The sequence below is a fragment of the Canis lupus genome, chromosome 25 (genome assembly GCF_011100685.1).
Source record: "Canis lupus familiaris isolate Mischka breed German Shepherd chromosome 25, alternate assembly UU_Cfam_GSD_1.0, whole genome shotgun sequence".
In the NCBI taxonomy this organism is placed as follows: Eukaryota; Metazoa; Chordata; class Mammalia; order Carnivora; family Canidae; genus Canis; species Canis lupus.
In genome coordinates, this window is record NC_049246.1 from 10,152,075 (window position 1) to 10,165,661 (window position 13,587).

The window sequence follows — 13,587 nt, forward strand, 5'->3', positions numbered from 1 at the left end:
ACATGGAATTTTAATTTCACATTATCTGTCTCTATCTCTTACTAGACTCTGAGCAAAGGAGAGAAGTGTCTTGAGATAGAGAGACTTGGGCTCTATCAGACGTGAGGTCAATGTCCTGGTTGCTAAATGAGTACGATGAGGGTGAGGGTGGGGAGCAGGAGAAAGAGGTGTGAAAAATTATTCTTTAAACCACTATGGCTGTGGCCAAAGGCCACCCAGACAAATCACAGTACCTTCAGGTTGTCAGGCTTGTAAAGGAAATTTGATGGGTGAAAAGGAAGGAAGCTGAACTTGAAAGCATTTGACTTACACAGTGTCTCTACCATGGCTACACATGAGAATTCCTTGGGTGGGGGAGGGTTGAAAAATACCAGGTCCAGGTCTAGCCCTGGAAAGTCTAATTTGGTTGTTCTGGGGTGGAGCTCAGACCTTTATCTTTTTAAGGCTTCTTGTGACTCTCATGAGGACTATATTGAGAATCCCTGGTTAGGAAAGCATAGGGTAAAAAAAAAAAAAAAAAAAGGAAAGCATAGGGTTAAAAGGGCAGGCCATATTTGCAGTGTTGTGAGTATGGGGCTCCTGGGAGTAAAATTAAGACAGCCTGAGTGCCATCTTCGGATCTCAATTCTCAAACCAGAGGCATACATACATTTATTCTGCTCTGGGAAGAGTGAAGACTAAAGGGGGAAAGCCCATTACTAAATCAGTAAGCAAATTATCTCTACTTTTGGAGAAAAGACCTTGTAGCAGGGAATGAACATTTCTTGAGAAGTCTTCTCTGTGAGGGGTCTTTATGTTGGTATTAGGGGGCTCCCTGTATAGTTTATCAAGAGAAAGAAATGTATAATTTTTTTTAAGCTTTTATTTATTTATTCACAAGAGAGAGGCAGAGACATAGGCAGAAGGAGAAGCAGGCTCCCCACGGGGAGGCTGATGTGGGACTCGATCCCAGGACCCCAGGATCATGACCTGAGCTGAAGGCAGATGCTCAACCGCTGAGCCACCCAGGTGTCCCAGGAAATGTATAATCTTACAAAAAACCTTTGAGATGATTCTTCCACTGGAACTAAAGAGGACCAGGCCAGCCTTGAGCAATATTGCACAGAAGTGGCAAAGGTTATCTCCCTGTTCTCGATTCCACTTTCAGCAGTGCTGCTGTGTCTGTGCCGCTCCTACCCCCACCCCCTGCCCCCCAGGCATGGTTGCAGACCTTTCTCTGTCTCTTGTGACATTTTCCTAGTCCCAGGTCTTTAATAACTGAGAATGGACAGAATAATGAGATAATCAACCAAAGTAATAGTTGATTAAAGGTTACTGGTCTCCCAGAAAGTAATACTTCTGTCTAGTTAAAATTCATGAGTTTCCTTGAGAAGGCCCTTAAGGAAGGATCCTAAGATGGGAATCATTTCAGATCTCTTACTTCCAGATGTGGGAGAATAATTTTGAATGGCTTCACTGAGATACAATTTACATAACATAAAATTTATCCATTCTGCAATAGCCAAAAGGTGGAAGCAACTCACATGTCCATCAATGGATGAATGGATAAACAAAATGTGGTGCATACATACAGTGGAATATTTATGCAGTTTTTAAAAGGAAGGAAATTCTGACACATGCTATAACATGGATGAGCCTTGAAGCCATTATGTTAAGTGAAATAAGCCAGTCACAAAAGGACAATTACTGTATGATTCTGCTTATATAAAGTACCAAGAGTAGTTAAATTCACAGACACAAGAAGTAGAATGGTGGTTGCCGGGGGCTGGAGAGAGGAGGGAATGAGGAGTTGTTCAGTAAGAATGGAGCTTCAATTTTGCAAGATGAAAGAGTTCTGTACACGGATGGTGGTGATGGTAATATAACAAAGTAAATGTATAGAATGCCACTGAATTGTGTACCTAGAAAAGGTTAAGATAGTAAATATTATGTGTATTTTACCACAATTACAAAATAAAAAATAAATTCACCAATTTAAAGTGAACAACTTAATGGTTTTTAGTATACAGAGTTGTGCCACCATCACAATAATCTAATTTTAAAACATTTTCATCATTCCCTTCCCCCAATGAACCCTCCTCATACCCATGAGCAATCACTTGGGGAAATTATTTTTAACAAGCCACAGGTGTCACCCAACACTCATACACTCTTAGAAGGGACCTGAGAGATTTAGTCCTACCTCCTCAGATGAAGAAATTGAGGGTCAGGTAGGCAAAGTGTCCTGGCAGAAGTCACATAGCTAATCCATGACAGAGCCAGGTCTTTTGATTTTCTGGGAAGTTCTTTGTCCTGCTGCAAAAATGCTGTCTCTCACTTTCTCCAAATTGATGCTTACAGTAGATGAATAGTATTAGGAGATATTACTGTTCCCCACCGAGGACAACCGGGCTCTTTCTCCAGCCTCCCTTCACATCAGTCTGAGTTAGGAAGCAGAGAGTAAAAGGTTTTGTGGAAAAATTTGAAACTGTGTTCAATAATGCTTCTCATGCCTTAATTCTGTTAGGGAAGAGTTATAATGAGTTTTATTGAGAATAATGCCTCAGCCTGTCTTAGAAGAGTGATTGTAAATAGCTCAGTGCAGTGATTTTACTTTTGAAAGATGTGGCCTTTTATAGTGGTGGCAAGGGTAACCGGCAACAGCAACATCATGTGTCAGAAATGCAAGGTCGTGGGCTGGCAGTGGTGGTTGTATGGCTATTGGAGTTACTGTATGGCTCTATGGCTATTGGAGAGCTGCACAGGGAGTGAGAGCTGGAGCTTCTGTAAGTCCTGCTGTTGTCTGCTTCTAATAGCATTTAGGCCCAGCACGGTCTTGGCCAGGGCAGTCATTGGATAAAAGTTGGAGTCAAGGGGATGGTGGATAATGAACTTTGCAAGTGGAAATCTTCAAAATGTGTTCCGATATTCCTTCTGAACTCATTGGTCAATTGAACATTTTCAACTGCCCTTACTTCCAAGGAGGGCTGGTGGGGACCCAGCCCATCTTTAGCAGTGATGGTGAATGAGCAACCAAGTACCAGCTTGGAAAATCATGTAGCTGTAGAATCAGAAATTTCTAGACCAAGTCCTGAAGTCTAATTGTGAGATTTGGGCCTTATTTATTTATTTATTTATTTATTTATTTATTTATTTAATCTTCTGGTTTCTCTGTGAATTTGAGTTATCCTCCTCCTTCCTGGTTACCACCCCAATTCACCACAGGCTGATGTAGATCGCTAGGAGTGCTTGGAATCTCTCCAGCCAGGCTACTCAAGAGGCAAATACTCTAAACGCCCTGTGAGTTTCCATCCTAATGAGACAAACCTAACTGGAGAGACTGCTGTGGGGAATGACATAGGTTTCTAGACAATGAGTTCCCTTAGGACAGTGGCTGGATTATTCATTTTTAAACTATTGGTGCCTAGCAGAGTGCCTGGATTATGTGTTTGCTGAATGGATGAGTGTTAACATTTCATATTAAGTGATGCATTAGTATTTTCAAAGTGATTTATTTTCCATGCATTAGCTCATCCTTGCAACTACTCCTACGTTACCCCTGGAAGGTAGGCAAGACTGTTTTACAGATGAGGTCACATAGCTGTAGGTTGGCTTTCAGACTCTCAATCCGTTGGCATTCTTACATACCTGTCTTACTGAGACTGCCCTTGCTAAAATATTCTGTCAAAGCCCTAAGAGATCTATATGGATTCAGATAGACATTGGTGGTTTCTGAATTTTGATCCTAAATTTGAAATAGACATATTCTTCGTCTAGGTCTCTCACTAATGGTATGATTTTGTGCTGTTTGCTAATCACTGTGGGTGTGTAGGTTTTTATTACATTTTAACTTAAACATAATTTAGGGGCTAACCTAGTAAACTGGTGAATCCCCAAGTAGTTTGTAGCAACTATTTCCTGATATAGATTTGGGATGATATACTATTGTACCTAATACAGTTTTTGGTAATTTCAATTAACTAGATTGTAGCTTTATGGCCCTAGTTCTTCAAGAAACACATGTTCAAACATTCTCCTTGCTTAATGAGATCCTTGTTCCTGTTGAACTTCTACGACCTTATTGGAAATCAATGATTGCTTCTGATCTTCCAAATGTAATGTTGAAAAGACCTAGATGAAATCACTATACAAAATGCTTTGAGATTGCAGGATGTGGAGAGCGTGCTGTCATTAAAATGAATGATTCTGCTTGGAGGTAAACCATATTTTCAGTCTGTATGTGTATTGTGCATGAGGGAATTTCTCTGTGCAGAATCATTTTCTCCAAATAATTCGCACGCTCACAGCACTCCTGGAAGCAGGTGACACCTAACTCCTGGGCGGCAGCTCTGCTAAAGCGAGCTTTCCTTTCCTAGCAACTGTTGCTAAGAGGGGCGTGGCTTCGGAGTCCGGAGAGGACGCGTTAAGCCGCCCCCCCCGCCTTCGCGTAAACTACATTTCCCATGATGCACGAGGGTGGTCTCCGTAGTGACGCAGTAGGTGTCCACGGAGGGGGGAGGGGGGAGAGTGGAGGGGAGGCGGGGGCGGTGGCGGTGGCGGCGGCTGCGAGGAGGGGCAGCGCTCTCCCCGTGTCCCCGGCTTGCGCTCAGGCAGCTGCGGCCGCCGCCGCCATGTTGGCGTGAGAGGCGATGACAGGAGGCGGCTGCGGCGTTTGGGACTGAAAAGTGGAGGAGGAGGAGAGACAAAGCTCCGAGAGGAAACCATTCCTGGACTGAGGAGAGGGAGGACCCGGCCTCTTCCGGGGAGCGCCGAAGTCGGCGTCGGAGGGGAGGGGAAGGTGGCGACGGGGGGGAGGCGGAGGCCGGAGAGGAGCGCCGAGGAGCCGGAGGCGATGCGCCCCGAGCCCCGCTGCTGCCCCGAGGCGCCCGCGGCCTGAGCCCCGAGGGGCCGTGGGGTGTCCCGCGCGGCCCGAGCGCCCCGTGCCTCCCGCGTGCCGCCCCGGGCTTCCGCCTCGGCTCCCAACGAGTTAAATGCCCTTGAGCGCGGGTTTCCGCGGCCCGGCTCCCGGCTCCCGGCCCCGGCCCCGGCCCCGGCCCCGGCCAGCGCGAGTTGAGCTGTTTCCCCGGCGCGGCCGCCGCTCGCCGCTCGCGCGTCCATGTGTAGCCACATAGTTATCTGCGTGCATCCACGCCGGGGCATTTTCTTCCTGCTTAATGAGGACTTGACTGGGGAGCAAGTGTGAATCACTGCCGGGCTGGGAGAGGAGGAAGGCGGATTTAACCCCCTCCCACCCCGCTCCATGTCCGTGTGTCACTCGGCTGGGTCTACCTGGCGCGGCCGGTCCTGGGGCTGCTGCTGCTGCCGCCGCCGCCGCCGCTGCTGCTGCCACTGACGACGACGGGGCTGCCGCTGCCATCCCGGGAGTCCTCTCCGGCCCCCGCCCCGGCCCCGGCCCCGGCCCCGGCCAGCCAGCTCCGGGGGCTTGTTCCTCTTCGCTCGGAACCTCGGCCAGGCCGCCGCTTGGGCTCTGAAATCACTTATTATTATTATTTTTTTCTTTTTTGGAAAGCACATCAAGATCGTCAAGCTCGATTGCTGTAGCTTGAAGACTTCTGCTCTGTTTTTGTTTGTTGTTGTTTTTCCCGTGGTAAACATCTGGGTGTACATCAGACGGCAAGATGTCCAGTAATGTCCCGGCAGATATGGTAAGTGAAGGATAAGTTATGACACTCTGATTTAATTGTGGTTTCCAATCTTATTTAATCAGAAAGGATGCAGGCGTGGGGTGAAGAAGGTTTGCGGGGGGGGGGGGGGGACTGTTGAGAAGCCACGGTACTGGGAGATTTGGAGAAGTTGGAGGTTCTGGTTTCCCCCCCACCCCCGTCTTAGGAAGTACCGGTTTTAATATGGCCTTTCTCGTTCGGTGGTGTTTTCTAAATCACTAAAGAATGAAGAATTAGGGGAAATGTGGCAGTGCAGCTCGAAGTGGAGGAAACATCTCCCCCTTTGCCAGGAGCCTTTGAACATTTGTATCTTAAAGCTTCTGAAAACGTGAGTGACAGTGGGCAGAGCTGAGGACGGGCGTCCCTACTACACACACAGGTAGAGAAATCGGAGTCTCGTTCCTGGGCACTGACGAGACCATTAACGCAGCGGATACAAACTTGATATTTTGGAGGGAAGGGACGTGTCTGTCCTCAAGAAAAAGTCTACTAGAATTTGCTGTGAGCTTTTTGAAATGTCTGGGTGGGCGACTATGGCAACTGAAATATTAAGGTTTTTTGGAATTTTCACAAATCCAGACTGATCGTCGTATATGGGGTGCTACTTCTGAATTGCCAGGACTTTTAGTACCAGATATTTAATAGTATTGCATCATTGGCCCTTTAAAAGCTAATAAAATACGTTAGTGAGCCTTGATCTCTGAATGTTGAGAACTTGAAACAAAAAGTACTCGTGTTTATTGGTGCTTTTCTTTCTGTTTCTAAAGGTTAATGTTTGTTAATGCTGTGAGTCTGTTGACTAACTGGAGCTGTGTAGGCTTACAGGGCTGGGAGGTGGTGGGTTTGTGTGAGTTGAAATGACACTTTGCAGTCCTAGGGACAAACATAATGCAATTAAACATCAAGGTTGATGACTTTGTTTATGAAACAATTGAAGTTAACATAACATTAGCATTTGAGTGTTCTGGTATTCCAGTGAAAAAACAAAATCGAACTTCGCTGATTAAATTTTAAAATGTCAGCTCTTTCTTTAGGAGCGAACCTCATTTACAGACCTAAAAACAAAGCTAAATGGCTGTAAAAGGCATATATTGACCTTGGTTTAATGCCATTTTGCTAAATGTGTGTTTGATTTACCATTTGATGTACTATTTTAATGTATAGGAACCACAGTGTTTTTTGTCTGTTGTGTGGCCACGCAGCAACTTAACACCCTCCTTCCTGAGTCTTAAAACTCTTGCATTGTCCCTTTAGTTTTCCCTTCCCTTCTGGTGTACACACAGGAGAATAGTCAGTCTCCTGCCCGATTAAGGATAGCCGGACAAGGTTTCCTCTACCCCACTCTTGAAGTTGTCTGGAAAGGTGTTTGGACTGAGCTGGAAAATGCTATTTCCTCTGTCTAATGAGTGTTTTTTGGGCTCATCGCTTCCAGCAAAGATTTATTCTCTAAAGTCTCCATTTTATATCATCATGCTCCATACAGGATATGTTCACTCTAAGTACTATTTATTCCGTCATAGAAATTGTAATGAAATGGATTTGTGTCATTTTAAAACAGTGCCACTACTTTCTTTAGGCCCAGTGCTGAAAGAAAAGCTGGAATGTGCGTAGCATCAGTTACAAATTGAAATGATTTGGGGAATACGGCTTCCAAGTCAGAGGGAAGGTTCTGAAGCTAATGTTCGGATCAGGGGAACAGGAAGTGGTGGCAAGTTTTTATCAATAGGCATAATTATAAAATATGACTATTTCTGTTTTAGACTGTATTTTAAGGCCTTGCTTGATTCAGTGGTGCTTTGAGATCCCTTGATTAAAGGTGATATGCAAGGGCAAAGCACTATTATGTAATAAACATATAATGCCCTGATGATGCTGTTTCAGAATGTATCTAATCTACAGCTCAGATTAGATTGTTCTGAGTATTTTTTTTATGTCTCATTTTCTAACTGCTCAACTTGTTGGAAGTCTTGAGGCTTTTTTTCCCCTATGTCACAACCTCTTAAACCTACATTTGCTATTACTTACATTGCATTTTTGTTTAAAAAGTGCCTTTATTTGATAAGTGCCTACAGTTCTCAACTTTTTGAGATATAACATGGTAAGTATTGGTTAGCTGCTGAATGCTTTGTATTTCTTAAACTCTTCATATCAATAATTGACAGTTTGCATTTACATTAATGACTTAAAGTGAGAACAGTTTCACCACTTTGAATCTTTAACAGCCTTAGCCTCCCTACCCCCACCTCCTTCCACAAGCTGACATTTCTTTTGCAACGGAACTCCAAATTGATCAGGATACAGTACTCTTGCAAGTATGAATACATACATTTTTGCAAAGTGTGGTAAAATGTTCAAGTTTCTAAGTGGTGACAGCTAATCTGTCTTATGTAGAAACCAATGTTACGCTCTTTTACATGTTAATGGTGCTTGTCCTTGTGTAGGAAAATCCTAGTTGGGAGATGGGGTAGGGCAGTGAAATTATAACCTCTGTTATTTTTTCATCAGAGAGAAGTCATTCTTGAGCTATAGTAACTGCTAAATCAACTGATGTTTTTGGTAAAGTCTTCATATGGCAATTATTTTGACTGACTTTGAAATAGATTTTTTAGCATCTTTTTTGTTTTGTCAATATAACTCACATTTCAAGTTTATTTGTAAACATTCAGTAAATTTTTGTGTTTACCATAAGGAATCTCTTTTTTTATAATCCAAATTTAGCAAGTTGATCTTTTTGGAGGGGGAGTGGCACCCCTAGTGAATGGATTTGCTATACCCTTGAAAAAAAATGTAGTTGGTACTTTAGCAGTTAACATTCTGTAAATATGTCCTATAACTAAGTGTATTTACATAAAATACTGTTTTCTCTTTTGCTAAAACTGATGGAGTTTGAACTAGGAGGTATACTAACATTCCAGTGTAATAACTTATTTGTGAAAAAAAATCTAAAAATATCTGAACAGAATGTCATTGTAATACATTGTATTTAAATGATTCATTTCCTTTATATTTTTTTTCCCAGCCCAAATCATAATTCATGATGGGGCACTATTTATTGTTAATAATTGTAGGATGAATTATGTTAATGATTGTAGATTTTCTGTAATAAAATGTTTACTCTTTCTGTTAATAGTAAGTCGTCAGGTTGGGTAGATAAGGTGATAATTTTGTTTTCTGGACCAGGAAAATTATCAAGTAAATAATTTATAAAAGTATTACAGAAAACATTTGAGTTACTATTTAGAGCTTTGGACTAAAGTTATATTTTATGTTATCTATTGAATTGAAAGTCCTACCTAAGAAAAAAATTGACAGGGTGAGAATAATAGCAAAGCAGTTTGGTATTTAAAACATTTTAGTTCATAAAACAGTTAAAAGCCCTCTATCTTTTTAAGCTATTAATATAGAAACTGTAATAGATACAACAATTTTTAGTCTGGGGTTAAATAAGATAATGATAATTTGAGTTTTTTTCTGTGCTTAATGATTATTTTTACTGTAATGTTTTATCTCTTTTATTTGTGGAGAAATATGGGAGCCCTCTGGTGGACAGGAAATTACTAAAATGAATTTCCTTTCAAAGTGAACTTTTATCACTTTTCCAACTTAAGTAAAATGACAAATGTAGAGTATACCAGGGGAAGATGTCGTACTAGAAAAAGGTCCAGAGGAGAGAAAATTTTTAATTTTGAAGAAAGAGTATGTTCTAGTGCCCCAAATGTTCTCTTACAGCTTCTTTTAATTTTTCTTTCTCTTGCTGAAGCTCTTATTTGAAGTATAAGAGGGGAGGTTTTATGAAGCTAAAGAGTAGAATAAGTACGTTTACATATATACGTATGTGATGATGAATAGTTTAATAAATATTTTATCTCAAATGGCACATTCTTCTAAATTGTGTTACTTGAATATGTCTTACATTTGGTGTTCTGAGTTAGACATTTTTCATTAAGAAAACAAAAGACAGTTTACCTCAGCTTTGAATGCCTTTTCCTTTCTGGCTCTAAGTCCTCCTCTAGCTCATGTCTCTCTCCTGTGAAAACTGCTTTTAGTTCATTTCTAGCCCTCAAGTGTGAACCGTTTTCTGTCAGTGTGCTTGCAGTTCTTCTTATACAATGTCAGATTTATATGGATTTGTGTCTTATATTACATCTCTCGTGATTATTTATTTATTTACGATAGTCACACAGAGAGAGAGAGAGAGAGAGAGAGAGAGGCAGAGACCTAGGCAGAGGGAGAAGCAGGCTCCATGCACCGGGAGCCCGACATGGGATTCGATCCCGGGTCTCCAGTATCGCGCCCTGGGCCAAAGGCAGGCGCTAAACCGCTGTGCCACCCAGGGATCCCTCTCGTGATTTTTTAAAACAGAATAGACGTTTAAAAGCCAATGAGTGATTTTCTTGACTCATGGAGCAGTATTATTATTCTGTTACTTAGAGAAAAAGTAAATATTGTCCCATACTACTACTGCTACTAATTATAGCGTTAAATATGAAGTGTATGATGTCTGCTTCTGTTATTACTTTGAATATGAAAAAATGTATTTTTAATAGTAAAGCTTGAAATTCTTTTAAATTAGTGGTCAGTGATGGCTCTAATTTTCTAAATTAGAACACGGAACAGCAAATGTATTTTAGCAAATGAAGTATATCCTTCTTAAATATATTCTTTAAGAATTCCTCTCATTCTAGGGGAAAAAAACTGAAGGTGACTATAGAATTCATGGTAACTGGAGTCCCTGAGGAATGTCATTCTGAAACAGTAAATTTTCTGAATACATGAAGGTTATTTTGGAAATATCCCTATCTAATAAGTTGGACCGCTGTCCTATTGGAACGTAATATACTGCACATACTTTAACTTCTTTTTGATGACCTAAAGCCATCATTTGGATAATATTGATTCAGTTCAGTGTGCATTCTTTGCTGAGTATTTCTCTGTGTAATGTTCCATAAGCTACAACTTCAAACCCTGAGCACCTAATATAGACTGTGAAGGTTTATGCCTCTTCACTAGGTCAGTAATTTATAAAGTGACGTGAGGCAAGTCAATTGAGATGTGAGAATACAAATATTATAATTTCTATTTATTTATTTAGTACTCCATAAAGGGGGAGGAATTAAGCTTTCGTATTACTATATGGATTGGTTCTGAGCCTTTTCTAGGTCCACATCCAGATGATCACAATGAGTGTGGTTTGCTGAGGGACCATGTGGGAGTTCTGTAATGTGGAGGCTAACAGCAGCACCATGACTTTCTCAAAGTTTTTGTGGTCTTTCTGTTACAGTGTATTATTTAGTAACTTTAAAAAAGGCTTTAAAAAAAAAGGCTTTTAAAAAAAATCTGTGATACCTTGAATTCAGATGGGGAGCAGAGGTTCACTCAAAGTATTTAAAGGAGCAATAAAAATAAAAGGAGTTGTAGAACTCAAAGCTGAATTACACATTTCTGTTTCACAAAAGATGAATATTATAGATGCTGATATTTTACCTGATGACAAGAAGCTATCAATATCATGCTACCAAAAAAAAAAAAAAAAAATATCATGCTACCTAGGAGATATTTTTGAGAAAACAAACACGAGGTTGTCTCTACATGGCAAAGTCGACATTTTAATCAATAAGTGAGAAAGTATTTGCTTTTCAGAAGCAACAAATGTTATGGAGAGAACATTTTGAAACATGTTTAGACACTTCCAGTCTGTTGAAAAATCTTACACTGAATTTCAGTGGACTTTGGACCCATTTGTTAGAAACCTAAAAACCCATTTTACTGAGCTTGCAAAAAATATCTGACTGACATCAGGAAAAATAAAATGTTTATAACATTGACATCTGGCAACTGACTTTTAACAAAAACTTGTGAATATTTGGTGATAGAATAGAAAAGTGATATGACTTAGTAAGCCAGTAAGTGACATATTCTTATATAAATGTCTGTGCATCCTTGTGAACTAAGTTTTTCAGTTATGACTTAAGCAGTTCTTAAAACAAAGTGTCACAATTCACTGAACTTCACAAATTAGGAAAGCAAGATTTTAAAAAAATAGAGACCTATTGAATACCAGTGCTCTCACTAAAATGTTAATAGTAATAGCATTTTTAGAGATTACAAGATTAAAACAAATTAATATTTAACATAATTAATAGTTAAAATTTAAACAATATTGTAATCTTTTAATTTTTATTTTAGTATTTGTTTTATAATATACATAAAATAGGATTTACAAATGAATATACATAAATTGAAGGTATATGCTCAAGTATTTGATAGTTGGGATGTTCAATCAAAAAAAATCTAGGTATGCCTGGGTGGCTCAGTCAGTTAAGCATCTGACTCTTGATTTCAGCTCAGGTCATGATCTCAGGGTTCTGAGATCAAGCCCCTTGTCAAGCTCCCCATTCAGCCAAGAGCCTGCTTGAGATTCTCTCTCTCCTGCTGCCCAACCCCCCAATTCCCCTCCCTGTGTTCGTGCTTCTCTCTCTAAAATAAACAAATCTTTAAAAAAAAACTTTTTTTTAAAATTCAGAAGCCATTGCATAAGGTGACGTCAGATTTCTGAGCATTTTAAGTTCTTGTGTTTGATATTTAGTTTTAATGTCTCCTGCCTTATTGAATAGTTACATTTTTCTGTGGTCAGTATGCCTACCTATCCCTCTCTAGGCATTTATTTACAGTTACTGATTCTAATCTTCTATGGGTATGGAAACTAGATTTTTAAAAATTATTGAAGTATGTTAAAAATATCAGATGGTGTCCAAATAGGATTTTCAGGAGTTACCCTATAGTAAAGTGCATGATCTTTGTTGCATGGACTTCATCATGTCTTTTTGGTTGCTTAGAGTTCTGTTTACTTGAAGCACTTATTTTCTAGCTCTTAACTGTGTTTTTCAGAGATACAGATTTTTAATAGTGAAGAACTAGACAGATGATTTAAAAAATAAAATTTCCTGTATAGCTTTCTTTTGAGCGCATAGGAGAGAGAAGGTAATATTTATTGTGTACTTGCTATACCAGGCAGCTGCCTTGGCATTTTCCATGAGAACACTTCATTTAATCCTCACAGTGACCCTGGGTAAATATAGTTGGTATATAGATAAAGAAGTTGTTACTGCCTACCAGAAGACCACCAGGAAAGCATCTGTAGTGAAACAAATTAGGTTAATGACTTTCTGTAGCAAGGAAGAACCCATGCCTGAGGAACCAAGGGGGGGAGCCTCAGTAACAGGAAATGCGAGAAGTTTGGGGTAGATTTGGGTTGTGCTGAATGATTCTAATGAGAAACGGGGGGGGGGGGGGGGGGGCGCAGGGGGAGGTTATGGAGACTGGCTTCATTCAGATTGTAACCCATTGACCATGAGGTGGAGGTGAGTTTAGTAATTGAATCTGTCAGCAGTCTTTGTTTAGGAGGCAGGACAGATGAAGGGGCCTGGGGTAGATATTCATAATTTTGGAACTCTAGTGTGGCTGTGGGAGAAATTTTGTTGCCTGTTGGTCTTTTGGCCTTGTTTGGGTCTTTTAGAGACACCACAGTGTGATTATCAGCAGAACTGAGTTTTACCTCCTCACAGTCTAGGTTTAGAGAGGATAAAGGAGATCACAGAGCTAGTAAAAAGTAGAGCCAGGTAGGAATTTGGGTCAAATGGTAATAGTGATAAACATGCTAAGGCCCTTTCCCCCTACCATACCTGAGCAAACATGGCTAAATCCATCAGGTAGAATACCTTAGATTCCTTGCTCCAGGCTGCTCCACCACCGATTGATCTGAGCTATCCTGCTGGTAAAGTAGACATGATGCCTATATTATACATCTTTGCAAAATACTATGTAACCTCTGAGTCGGAATGATTTTAATGAGCATGAATTGTCTTATTAATTGCTAGAATTAAAGGGAGTTTTCTTTAAACTTGTTGGAACTTTGAGTCTTTAT

General features: G+C 40.5%; 1 protein-coding gene across 1 annotated transcript in view; it reads left to right on the forward strand.

Annotated features, from left to right (window-relative positions):
• The first annotated feature begins 5,015 nt into the window (after nt 1-5,015).
• UBL3 (ubiquitin like 3) overlaps nt 5,016-13,587 on the forward strand; it is a 68,968-nt gene continuing 60,396 nt past the window's right edge. The window contains exon 1 of the mRNA XM_038573357.1: nt 5,016-5,645. Within this exon, the coding sequence (XP_038429285.1) occupies nt 5,619-5,645 (27 nt within the window). The 5' untranslated portion in view covers nt 5,016-5,618. The remainder of the gene's footprint in view (nt 5,646-13,587) is intronic.